The following is a 14,350-nucleotide window of genomic DNA, read 5'->3' as shown; positions in this document are numbered from 1 at the left end:
CACAAAAACAAAGCCACTAAAAAGCACGGTATGATGTTAACCAAGTCTTACTTCCGTGGCTAAAATTGCATAGGAATCAGAACAGTCAGAGCAGGATATCTGCATATTGCAATCAACCTAGCTTCAAGCTGCACAGGGCACAAAACCCAGCTTGCTATTGCAGCTATAGTTGAGTCAAACTGTCAACTAACCCCTGCTTCTGCAGCCACGAGTCTGCAACTCGTTTCGTTGCACATGGTTATCATAAAGGGAAACCACAAACATCGGTGCGAAAAGCAGCCCCAATAGCCACCTCTAGACTTTAAAGCAGTAGATGAAGCAGAGAAAAACTGAAATCTATATTCAAGAACAGCATTCAAACTTCAGAGAGTGAGAACATTGCATAGCTGCTATGTCTTAGGTAATCCCTTTGGCCATGTTCGTACTTGAATCTAAATTGCATCTTAAGGGTTGGGCTGCCTTGGTTTTACTGCAACAGATAAATCCAATAATATGGTTCTAGTATAACCAACACTTCACAACCCTAGTGAGCACTTCATACCCTTTTTAAGTGCCTGCCAAGGACTAAGCATGTTACCAATAAGGACAAATACAGGAAATGCAAGACCTCAGCTTTAGGTGTTCTGGTTTCTATTCCAGTAGCCTAGAGGATTTAGCTGGATGGGAACACCCAAGCATGAATAACAGCTTGAGTCATCCTCACGATAGGAGTGGTAAAGCAGATTTTCAAAGTGATGGTGCAGACACTGGAGTGAAGATTACCATTCACCAGTCTTCCTGGTTTTTCAGTGTGCTTTCAGCTGTTAAGGCAGGTTTCAAGTCTCTAAAAGCACGGTATTGTTTCTATAAAAGACAACTCTTTAGACCGCTAGAAAGGTGAGAAAAATGATTTTTATATATGCATAGGTATATTACACAGTTATTAAAGATTTTATATATCTGCTTAAGCTTAAAAAAGCACATAATATGGTATATACACACAAAAAAGCAGTCATCTCACTTCTAAGAATGTGCCCAGTATCATAAAGACAGGAATTCAAAAGCTAGAGTTTTGTTTGAAACCTGTAATCCAGCTTTTCCAGCTCCATTTGTCACAACTCAAGTGTCAGAGCTAATTTTTAGCCTTAAAAATAAAAACAAGTACATGCAGCACAACCAACATGATTCCTTAGTACTATCATGCCAACCAGCAGTGATGTCTCTCTGATCACACACACTTCTGGAAAACATGCATGATGCAATAAATATATTTAGTTTGTACAGACAGGAAGCCTCAAATCAACTCTCAGTTCCTTCTTTAAGGTTAAAGTTGCAGCCTCTTAACATAACTCCTTAGAAAGGAGCATGACAAGCATGTGGGATGGCGTCACTTGGTGGCACTCAGCATGGTTTTCAATCTTTAAGAAAAACCCTCAAAGTTAGAAATCACTGTCTGTAAGAGCATCCACAGTGAGACAGGGTATTTTGGGTACCTAAAATCCATAAGCTCACAGCAGATCCTTCCTGTAGACATCACCAACCTGATGCCTGCTATTCATTAGGTGCCTTACCTTTACACACCAGTACAGTTCCCTAAGTAAATCACCTCCTGCCAGTGAGGAGCTGTCATTCTGGATCAGCCAAGCATTTTAGTGCCTACAGCACCAACCAGGTATTCCCACATCTAAAGTCTTTGAAAGATAAAATGTAGCATGAGAAAGAGTATGTCTGACATAGATTGGATTTGCTGAAAAAAAGGCCAAGTGCTGTGCAGGAACACGTACAGTTCTTGGAACCTGAAGGAGATACAATGTGAGAATGTGTGACTCAGTGCCAGCGCTGAGGTCACTCGTGGTTGAATCCACCACTACCTTTGTAGTCGTTCACATAACGAGCCAGGGCCTGTCCTAAGGCCTTGAGGGCAAGCAGCAAAGCACAGTTTTCACCCACACAGTTGAAGCTTCCTCACCCATTAATCCGTACCGGCAGTAGAAAATAGTCTGTGATCTGCATCATGCCCCACATCTTGCCTGGGCATTGTCCAGAAGAGTGCTGACAAAGCCAGAAGGAGCCAGGGAACGAGTCACCAGCACAACACTGCAGATGGCTGCCAGGCAGTGCCCAAGCCTGATGAACCACAGCTTCTTTGAGGCTGTTTGTATAGATGAAGCCCCAAACTCCCTTCCTCACCATTTGGCCTTGCTTGGCTGCCCATCAGAAAGGTTTTAAGGTCAGTCTACTAATTCAATTGCATGTGATTCATCCAGTAACCTTTCATCCAAATTGTTGATAGCATTGGCCATTCCTATTTCTCCTTCCAATTTTAATAGCAATGACTTAAGATACTTAAGTGAAAGAGAGGACTTCTTAACTGCATGTAGACAACTACCTCCAGAGCTAGAGGTATAAGACTTCAGACAGACCTAACAGAAAGGACTGCTGAGAAGGTTCCATACCACCAGATAATTAGCTAACTTCCATTTTTAGATGTTCAGTTCATCCCTACAAGGAGCACGGAAATCTAACTGGAAACTGTATGCTGCATCTCAGAAACCAAGCACTGGAGTATAGCCCTGTCCTTGTGGAATCAAAGACTAGGGCCTGCACAGTTAAGCTTATCCTCTACTAAATACTAATGAGTACTTAACCTGTACATCCTCGCAGCTTCATTTCAACCTGGATTTGTCTAACAGTGTTTAAATAAATCTTAGACATGCTTGTTTAATGTTTGTCTCCATACTTTATGATCAAAGTAGCTCTGCTGTTATTCCAGCTCAGGGAGTGTGTCATATTTATGACACAAATATATTCTCTGGGAATATGCTGTTTTCTTCAGGAAGGTAATTCTTCCACAGTGAGCCGCATAATTTAAAGCCAACAGTAGTCTTCGCTGTGGGATGAGGCAGCTGTATACAAACATTAACTACATATTTAGTTGACAAATAGATATTGCAAACACTGAATTATGTTAAATCTGCGATACGTGACAGAACAGCACTGCAAATGTCGTTGCAAATGCTGGCCAATAGAAACCACAGAGAAGGAGAAGGTGCAGATAAAGGAGAAGCATTATGTAGCACTGTGTAGCTGCCAAGCCTTGAGCTAGCACTGCACTGTGCTCCAGCCCTGGTCCCAGCCCACATGGGGTTGGCAGCACACTGCTAAGTTCACTATCCTACTTCAGATTATATTTTAACTGTCAAGAGGAATAACCTGGTAGAGAAACCTTTAAAGAGGTCTATGGTGTCACCACCTGTAGAGCAGGTTCATCTGTCTCACACACAAAAAAGAAAGCCTAGCACTCAAAATGAGACTGAGAATTAACTCCATTTAGCTCAGCTCACAAGGCTTCCCCATTCCTTCTGGGCTGCTGTGGGGCTGCAGAGGGCAACACAGTAGTTTCCCTCATCTGCCAACCACAGAAGCTACCAGATAACCTTTTAAAAATACAGTCGTCCAAGGAATACCCTTTGGACTCTTCATGCTTATGTAGATGCACTGAAGTATGGCTTCAAGTATGCCAAACATGATACAAAACACGTATGCTGTCCTTTTCACCTGCTGTACCTGTGGAAAGGCATTTACAGAAAGCACAGTCCTCAAGTAGAGGTACCAACAGCGTGAAAGCAGCATAATGCTTTGCCTGGCCCTCCATGTTCATGGCTGAGAGGCCAGGAAACACAACCAAATGGATTTGTAGGAATGGATAACAAAGACACTCTACAGGTGTTGACCTTCTGTTACGATTCAGCAAAAAAACCCAGCTAAGTCATAGAATCAGAGAATCACAGAATGACCTGGGTTGAAAAGGACCACAATGATCATGTAGTTTCAAACCCCCTGCTATGTGCAGGGTCACCAACCACCAGACCAGGCTGCCCAGAGCCACATCCAGCCTGGCCTTGAACGCCTCCAGGGATGGGGCATCCACAACCTCCTTAGGCAACCTGTTCCAGTGCTTCACCGTCCTCTGAGTGAAAAACTTCCTCCAATATCTAACCTAAACCTCCCCTGTCTCAGTTTAAAACCATTTCCCGTTCTCCTATTACTATCCACCCTCGTAAACAGCTGTTCCCCCTCCTGTTTATATGTTCCCTTCAAGTACTGGAAGGCCACAATGAGGTCTCCCCGGAGCCTTCTCTTCTCATGCTGTTCCAAGAAACAAATGCATTTTAGATGGGCCAGATGTTTTGCTCTTAATATGGACTGTGGAGATTGATAGACTTTGTATCTGATTTACTGGCACTGAAAGCTGGTTCTGAATTCCCTGGTTCTGAATTCACTGCAGCAAGCAGCAACACTCATGTTAAAAACACAGTGCAGCAGTTAGCAGGGCTTTCTCTAAGGGAAACTCAAAGATCCAGAAATGCATTCATATTGCCCTAATCTGAAATATTCAAACAATTCCTTTTCTAAACTGGCCACAAGGAGAGATCAGTTTGACAGAAAAGGATGAATGTGAGCTCCCAGGCTGGCTCCATCTCATAGGAGACAGATAAACCATTCCAAGGTTTAAAATGTATTTATATCAATAAGATAAAAATGAAGGGGTACAGACACCTTTATTTTTGAATCTGAAGTAATTTTAGTTCCTTTAAATAAAGTTACCAAATGTAAGTAGTGCCCTAAATACTTTAATGAGATGAGGCACAAATGCTCTACAGTTAGACATACAGATATCATGGTATACTTTATGAATAAAATGTAGGTAGCAAATTGGTCTGCATATAATCTGCATCTGGAAGCATCACAACCTCATCTGTGGATAACTTTTAATGGGATAAAAGGGGTTTCTAACTTCAGGGTTCAATTAAGATTTAAAGAAAATGAAATATTTTCCCTATCACTTAGTGTCAACATTTGCCCCTTTTCAAAATTAAGCATTATTGAGAAGACTTTTCCATATTTTTATACTATTTGGGGGTGGGGTTTTTTTTGGTTGTTGTTTTTATGATTTCTTTTTTCCTTAATGGAAAGGAAATGTTTAATCTCTTTTCTGATGTACAGACAGCTAAATCAACTAGCAGTGCAAAAAGCAATAAACATATTCATGAAGACTAGCAAAGAAGCAATATATTATCTTTAAATACAATCTTTCACATTCACTGGATATAGCTTCCAAAGTCAGATAAAGGTTAGATGAACTCTTAAGAGTTTTTCTTCAGAGAAATTATGCAAAGCATTTTTCCTCATGAAAACTCTCCAACAAGTAAAACTCCAATAAATTCAGCTCTTCTCTCTTCAATTTCCCCATCCCTTCAGATTTCACATCGTAGTCTCGCTTCCAAAAGCAGTCAGCTTTTGAAAAGAAGAAAAACTGGATAAACACAGACAATACACCTGACCTCCCAAGAGCAGACAAACCTCCTCATGAACCATTCTGCCTGTAAGGGAAGGTTAGAACTAGACCAAAATACAAGGGGCTTTTTGTTTGTTTGTTTGTTTTGTGTAAGTTCCACATGCTTACTTCAGAGTATAACACCTTCTCAAGAAAATACATTCTCTAGGAATATTAGAAAACATTAATCTTCTTAAAATTCCATCATGTTTACATTATCAGGCAATTTGATTAAAATTAAGCCTAAGCAATCACTTGTAAGATATGCATTATAACTAAGCATAAGTTACCTAGCCCTCTCCTACTTTATAGTATCTGGAGGTAAGAGACATTTATGAAGTATGCATCTCAACTTACATACCCTTTCTTGAGGAAATTACTAATTAAGATTATACTTTTTTCATCTTGCTCAACAGTACACAGAGATATCATCCAGGGGATACACCAGAGGAATACAATAAATCACCACTCATTTACTAGCTGAATCTTTTGAGGAAATCCAAAACCTTTAGCAGACTTCTGCCATTGAAAAATGTCCTCCTTTTGATTAAGTGTTACCCTGGGGCCCTGTCGCTGTCACAAGGAGCAGAGCTCAGCTGCCCCTCCGCTCCCTGTGAGGAGCTGCAGCCGCCATCAGGCCTCCCCTCAGCTCCTCTGCTCTGGGCTGAGCACACCAAGGGACCTCAGCAGCCCCTCAAAATTCTTGCCCTCCAGACCCTTCCCCATCTTTATAGCCCTCCTTTGGACTCCAAGAGTTCTATGCCGTTCTTACATTACGGGACCCAAACTGCACCTGAGTAGTCTAAACCTGAATGTTAATTAACCAGCTAGCCTTAACAACACAGTAACTGTCAGTTACATAAGTTATTTGCTGCAACAGTCAATATGTGAGGCAGCGATGGATATTCCGTACTAGAAAAATCTCTAAAGTTTGTGGGTAGCCTTATAATGTACACTGCAATTACCCAAAAACACAGCAAGACATTAGCACTACCAGCATTTCACTCCTCCTTCTCTCCTGAACTACCATTACATCGGTCAGAGAATAAAGGAATGGTTTGGATTGGAAGGGACCTTAAAGATCATCTAGTCCAACCCCTCCTGTCATGGAACATCTTCAATCTTCAGGATGCTTATGCACATGTAGACTGGTTAATACTTGCAACTTTTCCCTTATGGGCAGCTGTAACACCTAACAGGATTCAGATATATCAACTTTTTTTTTGTACTCTTTGTAGCACTAGCATACTTGAAGTATTCTTTAAGTTATATTCACAATTTCAGTTCACTGTAAACTACAAGACACCTGCAAGAATTAAGATATTTATTCAAACACTTTATATGACGGATGAGGAAGACAGGGATGGTCAGCAATGCTGAAGGAAGGTAGGACCTCCTGTGAGGAGGCCACAGAAGCCAAAACAGAGTCACAGGGTACCTGTACAGTCCTGTTGCAGCAAGCACATAACTGGTTGTCAGCACCAGTTACCCTCCATTTTTGAGAGGCCTGCTGTGCCCTCTAGTGATGAGCCTGCCAGTAACAAAGAGAAAAGTACAGACTGCACACTTCTTTTTACCCCCTCCTCTATTGTCAATCAATTCTTAGCTCTGTTTTAAGTAGTGGCCAACCATTATATGAGAAGGTAACAAAGTAAATGCTTTTACAATTTTACAGACACCTACTAGCAACCACTGAAATAAGCTGTATAAGTCACTCCAAGACAGCACCAAAGACCTCAGGCAACTCAAGACAATAGATTCAATACTGAAAACACCACGTTTTGGATTCTCCAGTTTGAAAACCCAAATCTGACTCAAATTATCTGCATGTTGTGCTTGAATTACTGAGTAGAAATTGGTAGATAAAAGCCTTGCTACTCATGATTAAGCTGACATCAAACCAGTCTGCATGAGGTGTCAGAAGCCAATTTCTGCTTGTGGAGAATAAAACTTCAGTATTTGTATCTCTGCCTTTATCTTCAAGCACTAAAATTCTCAAATAGGTTTTCTTTAAACATTTCGAGCAAAGTTCCTCATTTTCCCTGCTACTGTAAGCTCTGGTACAAGGCTCTCAATCTTCAAGTGCTTTCAGGCAGTCTTTTTCAAAAAAAATCTGTGCATTCAGCAGTGGAGAAGCACATGCATTTCACCAAGAGTTCAAACATGTGAAAGCAATACAGAGGGGGAAAAAAAAAAAGCGTGGTGCAACAGTTATAGGACTGCATCAGAAATGCTGGGGCACATAAGTGTCACAATAATGAGCACAAAGCCAGATGCACAAGTCTTAGTCCAGTAATGAAAAGGTCCCCTTCCTGACAGAGTGTATTCAAGAAGCTGCCTCACTCATGTCCACAGACTGCTGGTAAGGGAAGTCAAATGAAACAGGCTGGTTAGCATAGCAGGTTGACCAGATTCACCTTGAAGCATGGCAATTGCTTCCATGTAACAAAGAGGCCAGTGTGCTTCCTCTACCTAAAAGTCTGAGCTCACAATGCAGCTCCTGTGGCTCAGACTCAACAATGCTGTTTCTGGAATCCAGTACAACCCCACAGTCTGGTAAAGTATCACCAGTACCAGAAAACTTGAAGCTTAAATTATGCATTAACCAAAATCATACACAAACTTGGTTCACAGTTAGAGTATCTATGCCATATTGTGTTCTTTGGATTTCCCAGATCTACAGGATATCAGATGGGTTCTTAAATGGTCACTTCATGTCATTTTGTCAGCAGTCTTTATAGTCTCCTGTTTTGTGGCACTGATAGCATTTTTGGTACATAAGTAAGATACACTATAAAGAAACAGCAGTTGATTTATCGAGATTCAGCCTAAAACACAAAACCCAACCTACCAGAATGCTTTTAATGGCATTCAAAAACATTAAAGGAATTTAACTGCAAGTTACAATGAGAATCAGTATTTTAAGTACAATTAACAATCATATCAGATGCACAGACTTAATGCCTTCCTGTCAAGCAGACTAAAAACTGGATAAAGTTTATAGATAAGAGCATAGAATGTATGCTCTTATATAGAATGGTGCCTTGTCTACTGGCACCAAAATATTGTTTATGGGCATTATTACCCTTAATATCCACGCCAGAATAATGAAAGATGCTGGCACGAAATTCAGCAGTGTTAAGCTGATCTCTCTCTGATACAGCCTTTTGCTCTGATCTAGCCTTTTCTTCCCAAAACCTGAAGACATGCTAAAATTGATCTTCTTTAGCTCTTGTGATTTACTTTGCTAAAAACACATCTCAGCAAGACTAAAACTTCTTTCATATATTTAGGTGTATTTCTTTTTCTAGATTTGCATGTTATACAAGGACAAATACTGCTTTAAAACACTACTTACAGACTGCCAAGCAAGAGATTCCATAATGCGATGTTCACAGCGTTCTAGATGCTTTATCATGTCCCTTGTTAGGCTTGGCTCCACTTTAATGAAACTTTCAATCACCTTGTAGAAGTCAAAAGCTTTTAAATCAAATACGTTGAGAATCCACGGGAAAGACAAGTCTGTTTCAGCACTGGTACCATCACTTTGTGAAGCAGTTCCTGCAAGGACAGCAGATTACAATTACCAAGAGCATTACATTCTTTCACTTCTCACATGTTTTCCTTGTTTGCTCCTTAGCACTTTGGATTCAACTTACTGCCATATGTAGCCATGACAATTTCAAGAGCACACGCCAGAAGAGATGTGTGGAAGATGTTATCATTCAGAAGTTTGCTAAAGGGAAAACAAAATCATTAATACTTATCCCAACAATAAAATAACAGGTAATAATAATCAGTTGTTGGCACATACCTAAAATTGTGCACTGAGAGGCGCTCTTCTTCCTGAGATACATAAAACAAGCTTTGATTATTTTCAGTATTCAAAAATGCAATGTCAATACACAGCTTTCAGTGCTAAACTTACCGACTTCAGCATAGACTCCATTACTCTGTAATACAGCCGTACTCCAAGCTGGTATCTCTATCAAAAAGGAGGGAAAAAAGAAAAAAAAAATAAGAAATCAAGAATACTATGTTTGTTGGTTTGTTTTTTCATTTTTGCTTGTTTGGATTTGTTTTTATTTTGTTTGTTTGTTTGGAAGAGCTACAATAAAGAGCTTTGTTCTTCTCAGCTCCAATTGCCAGTAGTACCAGAGATACCTCAAAAGCTTTGTGACTACTTCAACCATGTGAAGATCAATTAATCAAGGGTTTATGTCAAGTCATGGCTAACAGGATAAAAAGCGATGCTGATACATAAGAGAATGTAGAGTACAAACATGTTGGAATTGCTTTCCAGAAGAATGCTTGTAGAAAGCACAGCTGGCCTACTGATCTTATAAGGAAGTAAATATTAAGAACACTGCAGAGTTCTAAGTTAACATTACTTTAATGAATGGCATCACGCCTTCCTCTGCATGTATTTTGCCCATCAATTTTCCCATTCTTCACCAAACTATTTCCAGCACACTTCTTCCCAATCCAGTTCCCTATATATTAAGAACCACTTGTTAAATGCTATCTTTACAGAGCATTAGAAGAAAAGCATATCCATTCCTCAACTTGAAAAGATTAGTACTTTCTATTATTAATCTTCACTGAAGACAAGGCAGTAAGTCAGGTCACACATTTGCTGCACCAACAGAGTTCAAATGAGCAATAATCAAAATGCTACTTACCTGTGAGCCAATCTCAGCACATCCCTGTCCAACTGCTTCAGCAAATTTCTTTTTGAAGATGTGGCCAAGACTTTCCACTCTTTTCAGGATACTGTCCTCAGGGTTCACTGTGCAATTCTAGTCAAGTACAGAAAAGATGAGTTATTTCCAAAACACTTCAATGATTTAATCAAATTAGTCCTGCTAGACCTTGTAGCATCTCTCTTAGCTACCTCATCAGCATAAAGCAGAGTGGAGTATTTAAGATATTATATATGATATTTTATATATATATATATGTATATACATACATAATATAGGGTATATAATATATACATTGCTAATAATTTTCAATAAACTGCAACTTAATCTCTTGCAAGTAATTAACTAACTCAACTTACAAGTAGTACCAAGTATGTTACTATCTTTCAAGTTAAAAATATCTTTAAATCTCTGACTGGGAACACGAGAGATATTCTATGAATATATCCTCCTCCTCTTTCTGTATGTCCTCTTTATATTTCCCTGTTTTTCCATCCAATACATACATAAGCCTTAATATTTAGTGCAGTAACAAAAAGATTTAGGGATCTACAAGTTTCCAGTGCACATCAGTTAAGATACAAATGCCTTCAAAAATAAAAGTAATTAAACAATCCTAATTAAAATGCACTTGGGCAGAAATGTTTGTAATAAAGGAGTTACCAAAACATGTCAGATCTCTGTGCATAAATTTTAAATGACTGGTAATTTTTCACAAGTGTTTCTTCAAGTCACTTACATTGAAATATGCAATGAGAGTATCTGATGGTTTATCAGTTGCCGAGTTCAAAATCATCATCAGTTGCTGGATAGTATTCATTGCAGCTCTGAAAAAAAAAAAAAATCCATCAATAATACAAAAGATTGGTGAATGAAGATGACTTTTGTTTCAAGTCTTAAGTTCATAAGTACAGTAAGAAAGAAGTGTTAGATAGCACTTGCTATCTATTCATGAGACAACAGTCTTTTTAAAGCAATGTTGCTTCATTTAAACAAACAAACACAACTTTGAGAAGTAGAGCTGCAGATGTTCCCACTGGATATGGAATGAGAATATTAGCAGTCTTCTCCCTCCACAGATCTGAATCAAAAGTCATGTAAAAACAAAACCAAACAAAATCGTTAACAGTCCTTTTTGCTTCCAATAGGAAGGCAGTAATTTGCTGTAATACTAATTCTGATCTACCTGCAGATGCAGAAGGTAGAAAGATCACAAATAGAAAACCTTCCTAACTTGTAAAGCATTATGGATGGGGAAAAGGATATGTACATTAAATCAGCTTTTCAGTGTTCCTGAGAAATGAAAGTATCTCCTTACGAAGTAGAACAATTTCTTTACAGCCTAAATGAAGAGTAGATCAAAAATACATATTACATTTTATGAAATAGGATGCATTGAAGTATTGAACGACACCTCCATGTATTATTTTCATTTTTTACTACAGCTTTCTTGCTAAAACCAGATTCAAAAATATAAGCAATATCCGCTGATTTATATCCAATGGATTAACTAGAAGTTTAGACCAGAAGCTAACTTTGTAAAGCTAAGCCAAGTAACAAAAGTAACAACAATATTTCAGAGAAGCTATAGTTTAAAAAATAAAAATATACTTAGGACAAATGCATAAGATCTTTGTTTATTCCATATTAAGTTTCTTGCTAGGGTGAACGCATCTCTCTGAAGGAGGTATTTTTCACTCTTCTCTAAAACTGAAATCCTGATGACAAACACTTTCCATAACTTTCTGAAGGATCGTTATTCTAAGATAAGAAAGCAAGTCTCTTCTCAAACAGTCCACATTATTCAGATGACTGAAATACAGATATGTGGGGAAAATAAGAACAACAAAGGTTTTGACATACGGGACACTAAGATATGTGCTTGAGCAGTCCTCAAACAGTCCATATTTCCAAGTTTTGGGGACATAATAGATTGTTCTGTCTTTGTTAGTTACACAAGTAAAAAGAACCAATCATGTATCCATTATCACAAAACATGAATTCAACTTCTGTATTAAGCAGTATCATTAAGTTTATCTTCTTTTTGAAAGATTATAATAATGATTTTTCTTCCTCTAAAAAAACTGTTTGATTCTTTCAATGGCTTTGTTACTTTCTGATTAATTTATTGTTTTAAATTTCAGCACTGTTTAGCCTCATTTTTTGACTGATGTGAGCCAATTTCAGTAAACAAACAAAAAACATTCAGTTATTCTAACTATAGTAGCTCAAAGATGCATTACTCTTTAACCTATTGCTGAAACACAGAGTCTAAAAACACTTCTATCAAAACTCTAGAAGTGACAAGGAAAAGTATAAGGATGATTAAAAAAATTAGAATGAAATCATGCAATCCATCCTCCTGATGCATTGAACCAGTACTTACACCCATTGGTTTCGTGCTAATACAAGGAAGAACTTTACTGTCAGAGTGATGCAGCAATGGAACACACTGCCCTCAGAGTTGCAGAGTCTCCTTCCCTGAAGATATTCAAGACCCATCTGCTTGCCTTCCCATGTTACCTCCTGTAGGGAACCTGCCGTCGCAGGGGGTGGGACCCTATGAACTCTAGAGGTCCATTCCAACCCCTGCAATTCTGTGATTTGCTCTACTGAATTTTTACATAAAAGACCAGACACAAATCCACTGAAGAAAATGATCTCACAAAATTCAGGAGGCTTAAAAGCAGGTCCTAGATGTCTAGTTCCAGAAAAAGGATGTTATGAGAAGACAAAGTAATAAATATGGCTCTTTCATTGTAACTTTAATGAGATCAATCTACTTAATGCAAGTCAAGTTAACCATAGGCCTGGGGCCCCCAGTACAGGAAGGACATGGAGCTCTTGGAGCAAGTCCACAGGAGGGCCACTAAGATGATCAGTGGGCTGCAGCACCTCTCCTATCAGGAAAGGTTGAGGGAACTGGACTTGTTTAGCTTGGAGAAGAGAAGGCTCTGAGGAGACCTCATTGTGGCCTCCCAGTGCTTGAAGGAAGCATATAAACAGGACGGTATTTACAACTGTTTATGAGGGTGGATTGTGATAGGACAAGGGGGAATGGTTTTAAACCAAGACGAGAGAAGTTTAGGTTAGATATCAGGAGGAAGTTTTTCACACAGAGTGTGGTGACACACTGGAACAGGTTGCCCAAGGAGGTTGTGGATGCCCCATCCCTGGAGGCGTTCAAGGCCAGGCTGGATGTGGCTCTGGGCAGCCTGGTCTGGTGGCTAGCAACCCTGCACATAGCAGGGGGTTGAAATGAGATGATCTTTGTGGTTCTTTTTCAATCCAGTCCATTCTATGATTCATAGACTTCCTATTCTGTACTGGTGATCAAAGGTTTACTGCCATCTAGTGACAGCACCATGCTTTATGAAAAACAGGTTGCTACAGCCACAGTCACTGCTGATTAACAAGCCTCCACTGCAACTGTCTTAAGTAGCAGCATTTTTGGAATTCACATTCTCTTTATCCAGACTCCTCTGTGTATGTCAGCCTCACCTTGAGTACCATATGCAGCTCTGGGCACCGCAGTACAGAAAGAACATAAAACTATTGGAAAGCATCTAAAGGAGTGCTACAAAGATGGTGTGCTCAGCCCAGAGCAGAGGTGCTGAGGGGAGGCCCGATGGTGGCTGCAGCTCCTCACAGGGAGCGGAGGGCAGTGCTGAGCTCTGCTCTGTGTGACAGCGACAGGGCCCGAGGGAACGGCATGGAGCTGTGTCAGGGGAGGGCAGCTGGGGGTTGAGACCAGGATCTGCACCAGAGGGTGGTGGGCATGGAACAGCCTGCCCTGGCAGTGGACAAGGAGCTGCTGGAGATCATGGAGCATTTGGACAGCACTGTCAGACATAAGGTCTGATTGTTGAGTGAAGTCAGGGGTTGGACTCAGTGATCCTTGTAGGTCCCTTCCTACTCAGGTGATTCTATGATCAGAGTTTGTTCAGCACATTTCAAATTCTGACTGTGGAAATTTGCTACTTCTGGACTTTAACAAAGATTTCCACGTTAAGAATTTAACACCATGAAAGATGTTTGGTTAATAGCGGTTTTTCTTTAAGCAAGTATAACCAAAAACATTAGTAAGAAGCTATTTGTGAAAAATAGCCTTTTTTGTCAATGACCTTCTTGTTAAACAATTCAATTCAGATAATATTTAGCGGATTTTGCATAAACGTAGGGGGCCAGTTCTTTCAAAAGCACATTTACACTAAAAGTTTATTGTTTTCTTTAAAAACAAACCAAAAGTATTTTAGGTAATTTGAGAATGAGAGAAATTAAAATACTATGTTTACTTACAACTTTCATCTCTACAAAATGCTAGAGTGAA

General features: G+C 39.5%; 1 protein-coding gene across 2 annotated transcripts in view; it reads right to left on the bottom strand.

The window, feature by feature from the left end:
* The window catches only part of RB1 (RB transcriptional corepressor 1), an 80,049-nt gene that overhangs the window by 40,107 nt on the left and 25,592 nt on the right, over nucleotides 1-14,350 (bottom strand). For both annotated transcript variants that reach the window (XM_031615833.2, XM_031615832.2), the window contains exons 12-17: nucleotides 10,760-10,847; nucleotides 10,000-10,116; nucleotides 9,246-9,302; nucleotides 9,132-9,163; nucleotides 8,977-9,053; nucleotides 8,676-8,878 (exon numbers count right to left, since the gene is read on the bottom strand). In XM_031615833.2, coding sequence (XP_031471693.1) covers nucleotides 8,676-8,878; nucleotides 8,977-9,053; nucleotides 9,132-9,163; nucleotides 9,246-9,302; nucleotides 10,000-10,116; nucleotides 10,760-10,847 — 574 coding nt within the window. The remainder of the gene's footprint in view (nucleotides 1-8,675; nucleotides 8,879-8,976; nucleotides 9,054-9,131; nucleotides 9,164-9,245; nucleotides 9,303-9,999; nucleotides 10,117-10,759; nucleotides 10,848-14,350) is intronic.

This window comes from Phasianus colchicus, chromosome 1 (genome assembly GCF_987193195.1).
Source record: "Phasianus colchicus chromosome 1, bPhaCol1.hap1.1, whole genome shotgun sequence".
Classification (NCBI taxonomy): domain Eukaryota; kingdom Metazoa; phylum Chordata; class Aves; order Galliformes; family Phasianidae; genus Phasianus; species Phasianus colchicus.
The sequence above is the reverse complement of the archived record's forward strand: the minus strand, read 5'-3'. Positions and strand labels throughout refer to the sequence as shown.